Source organism: Caenorhabditis briggsae (assembly GCF_000004555.2).
Source record: "Caenorhabditis briggsae complete genome, chrIV, whole genome shotgun sequence".
NCBI classification, from domain to species: domain Eukaryota; kingdom Metazoa; phylum Nematoda; class Chromadorea; order Rhabditida; family Rhabditidae; genus Caenorhabditis; species Caenorhabditis briggsae.
The window spans coordinates 14,128,799-14,132,719 of NC_013487.2; the positions used below are offsets into that span (position 1 = coordinate 14,128,799).

The 3,921-nt window shown below is 37.3% G+C and overlaps 1 protein-coding gene and 1 non-coding gene across 2 annotated transcripts in view; one reads left to right on the forward strand and one right to left on the reverse strand.

Annotated features, from left to right (window-relative positions):
* Window positions 1-554: 554 nt before the first annotated feature.
* The window catches only part of CBG03527, a gene marked incomplete at both ends in the record, with an annotated part of 11,572 nt that continues 8,205 nt past the window's right edge, over window positions 555-3,921 (reverse strand). The window contains 3 exons of the mRNA XM_002634619.1: window positions 555-772; window positions 1,123-1,175; window positions 2,233-2,449. Coding sequence (XP_002634665.1) covers window positions 555-772; window positions 1,123-1,175; window positions 2,233-2,449 — 488 coding nt within the window. The remainder of the gene's footprint in view (window positions 773-1,122; window positions 1,176-2,232; window positions 2,450-3,921) is intronic.
* CBG28585 lies at window positions 951-1,022 on the forward strand. Its single transcript has one exon. It is a non-coding gene (tRNA).

Consider the following 3,921-nt stretch of genomic DNA (forward strand, 5'->3'; position numbering starts at 1 on the left):
CTCAGAAATTCAGAAATTCAAAAACTCAAAAATTCAAAAATTCAGAAATTCAGAAATTCAGAAATTCAGAAACTCAGAAATTCAAAAATTCAAAAATTCAAAAATTCAAAAATTCAAAAATTCAGAAATTCAGAAATTCAGAAATTCAAAAACTCAGAAATTCAGAAACTCAGAAATTCAGAAATTCAAAAATTCACAAATTCACAAATTCGAGATTTCAAGAATTCAAAAATTCAAAAAAAATCCCAAAAAAATAATTTATAACACTTTAAAAATTACATATCACATACATACAATTTTACACGTTTTTTTCAAATTATCACATATCAGAAAACCTGTAATAGAAGGGCACCCTACTTTTGATTTTTGAGACGATATATCTCCTTTCCTGTAAGAGGTATCAAAAATTGGTTAACTGATGAAATGGTTATCATGATATCAGAATTTTATCAGTCACCCTTTTTTGATATCTTTTATAGGAACCGAGATAAAGTAACGCAAAGTTGAAAGTTAGGAGGCCCTCCTAATACAGGTTTTACACTAATTCAAATATGTTAAAAGCAAGATTGACCGTTCAATGAGATATTTCGATAAGCTCCACAACATTGGAAATGTGTAGAATGAGAATTTGAAGAAGTAGACGTCATATTTTGACCGAATTCAGAAGACGTGAACCACGTGGTGAAGCATGAGCGAGTTGGTGGATTTTCAGAGAAGAAAATTGAGTAGATTGAGTGATATGTGGAATGGAACATCACATAGAAGCCGAGCGCTGAAAAAAATCTTCATTTTTAGGCTCTTCTGTGTGTCTTTTTGTCCAGATGTCCATTTTCACTTGCTATGTTACTCAAGACGCATTGAATTGCCTTCCCCTCTTTCTCTGTCTGCTCCCTCTCCCGGCGCGCCACGCCTCACTCATATGTACGCCCTCCCCTACTATTCTCTCGTTCTCCCATGTGGTCTAGTGGTTAGGATTCGTGGTTTTCACCCACGCGGCCCGGGTTCGATTCCCGGCATGGGAAGTTTCTTTTTTTTTCTTTTTAATAAAGTGTGAGATGCTTTTTGGGTTACAAGGGGGCTTTTCTTTAATTTTTTGTTATTGTTTAGGTCTTTTATACTCACCATAAATGAAGATATCCAGGGCGAGACGAGGCTTGGGGTGGTATTTCCAGATTCTGAAAGAGGGATATTAATTGATTTGTGATTTTTTAGGTCAATTGAAAGCCTATTTTTTTAGCCTTCTCACCTTTCTAGAAAAGTTTCAAAAGTAACTTCTTAAAGGAGCCGAGACAGCAAAAATTTCGGGGGACAGTTCGGGGGACGAAATCGCGCCGCGCTTATGTAGACCATCGGTCGTCAGGCGCCTTCACGCCCCCGTAGCTCAGCCGGTAGCGGCGCTGTACCCCTGAGCTGCCTGTCATGAGTTCAACCCCTCATGGGGGTTCTCTATGCAAAATATCAGGAAAACTTTTTTTTTGGTGTCTGGCCTCCTTTAAAGTCTTAACGTAATAAAAAAGTCATCAACCTTGACTTTTTTGCTATTTTTTTCCTGAATTTTGAAACAGTAAAATTTTGAAATTTCTGATTGAGATAATTGAGCTCAAAGTGCAAATACAGGACGTACTTTACGGTTTCACTTTGAGCTCAATTATCTCGGTTTCTACAGAAGATATCAACTGTCCACTGATAAAATGTTTCTGATATTATCACAAACATTTTATCAGTTGACAAAATTTAGGTATCTCTTATAGGAGCCGAGATAATTGAGCTCAAAGAAAATGATCCAAGGAAATAGCTTAAAATAGTCTGAAATTCTGAAAATCAGAGCCCCATCAACACAAAACCGGAATTTTCCGACTTGTGAGATTGTGAACTTATAAATGAGCCTAAGCACGCTGCAAATCTGTCTAATTTGACTTTTCACAAAAAACACGCGACGCACGACCGCGCCGCACCCAACATTTTGATCCCCACCGAAGGATAGCGTGTTTCGGCTCATTTTGAAGCTCTCAATGTGCTGAATTCCAATGCTGACATTAAAAATCGAAAATTGCAGTTTCTAAGCTTCAAAATGAGCTCAAAAACGTCTATTTTTGCTCAAATTTTTTTTTGAAATTTTTCAATTTTTTACTGTTTCAAAAAATTTGTATTATTTGACATTTTGTTAAGTTTTATTGAATTTTTGATGTTCTAAGATTTTTCAATGTTCTCATTTCTTTCAGAACCACTTACGCTGTCCACCCAAACTCCTCCTTTGATCCATCATCCTCCAATTTTTGTTTCACTTCCAAAAACATTGCAAACAATGGCGGAAATATAAGAACCAAAAGTGGAAGTGTAGACCCTCCAACCAAATTGACGACTACACCAAAGTTTGGAACAGTTGCCGCACTAAAGATGATAATCCAGAAAGCAATGGTACGAATCACAAATCGACCAATTCCGAATTCTGGAAAAATATTCAATCGAAACACATAATGCAAAATTTCGGGAAATTGTTGACACAGAAAAGTTATTGAATATGTATTTTGAAGAAAATGAACATTTTTTAAATCTTTTAAGCAGGAATAATGTATTAAATTAGAGCGGAACGATGGTGTTGATTGTTTTCGAGCTTCAATTTCTAGTTCCCAAAGTAGTGTACCAGGACGGATGTTTTTTGTTGGATAGCTGTGTTCAGTATCTATTAGATCGTAGATTTTCAAATTTTTATCTCACTCCATGTTGAAGCAATGACAATTCTCTTGGTCCATATCCGACTGCACATACGTCACATTATTATATTTTCATTTTTATTTGCTCTTCAAACACCTGGTATCCGAAAGAAATTTGTGCATGTACATATAAAGGACATGTTGCTTCATCGCCTGCAATTGACGTTTGGTTCGAAAAATTCCGCGCAGGAGAGTTCAGTTTGAAAGATGGAAATGGCCGAGTGAGTTGGATCTCGATCAATTGCTAAAAGTAGTAAAGGGGGTTCCAATCCAATCCACTCGTGAAATGGTAAAGGCGTTGTCAGTTAATCAGTCAAATATTGTGAACGGATTGAAGACTTTTGGCAATGTCAAAAACTGGGTACCCAACGTTGTAAACCACTATGATATGGATCGCCATGTAGACATGAGCATGTTTCTCCTATCATTTCTTTGCACGTTCAGTTGTATGGGGGATCTAATTACTGTAGATAAAATGTGGGTAAGTTACTCTAACAATATGCGGAAGGGTCAGTTGATTGACAAAGAAAAGCTAGCTCTGGGCGTCCCGAAACCTAAATTTCCCGTAAAAAAGGGGATGCTATGTATTTCGTGGTCTTCCAATGGAATGGAGACTGGGAACTTTTAAATGAATGTACCATTATCATTGCCATTTTGTATTGTTCCTAATTATAGAGACTGAATTCAGCATTCGAATCGAAACAAGGTGAAAAAACCAAAGTTTCCCTTCAGGACGACAGTGAGAGATCCCCCGTTACTAGAGGGATCAGCCAAAATTTCATGTCGTTTGTCTGGACTACTTTTTTGCTTTCACCGTATTTTCCGGAATTCGTCCTTTTGGATAAATGTTGTTTAGGGATTTTTAACGTCATCTTGATAGAAAATACTTCAATTGAAAAGATGACACAAAAAAGGAATTGCTTTACTTTTCCAACCGCAGCCGTCCTCGTTCTGGGCCGATGGAATCAAGAAATTTCCGTGGCCAGACAACTATCGATGCTCATGGACGTTACTTTCATTGATCACATACTTGCGGACGGGCCCAAAGCGGGCCGTGCCGGGACCTGTCATAGTTTCTTTTAGGATTGATATTTTTTGACCAACTAAATTAGATATGGTAGAACTCGACGAGCGATACAAAATGATATTGTTTGGGACACTGTTTCATGTTTGTGAACAAATGTACAGACCAAACGGGCCGAAAAAA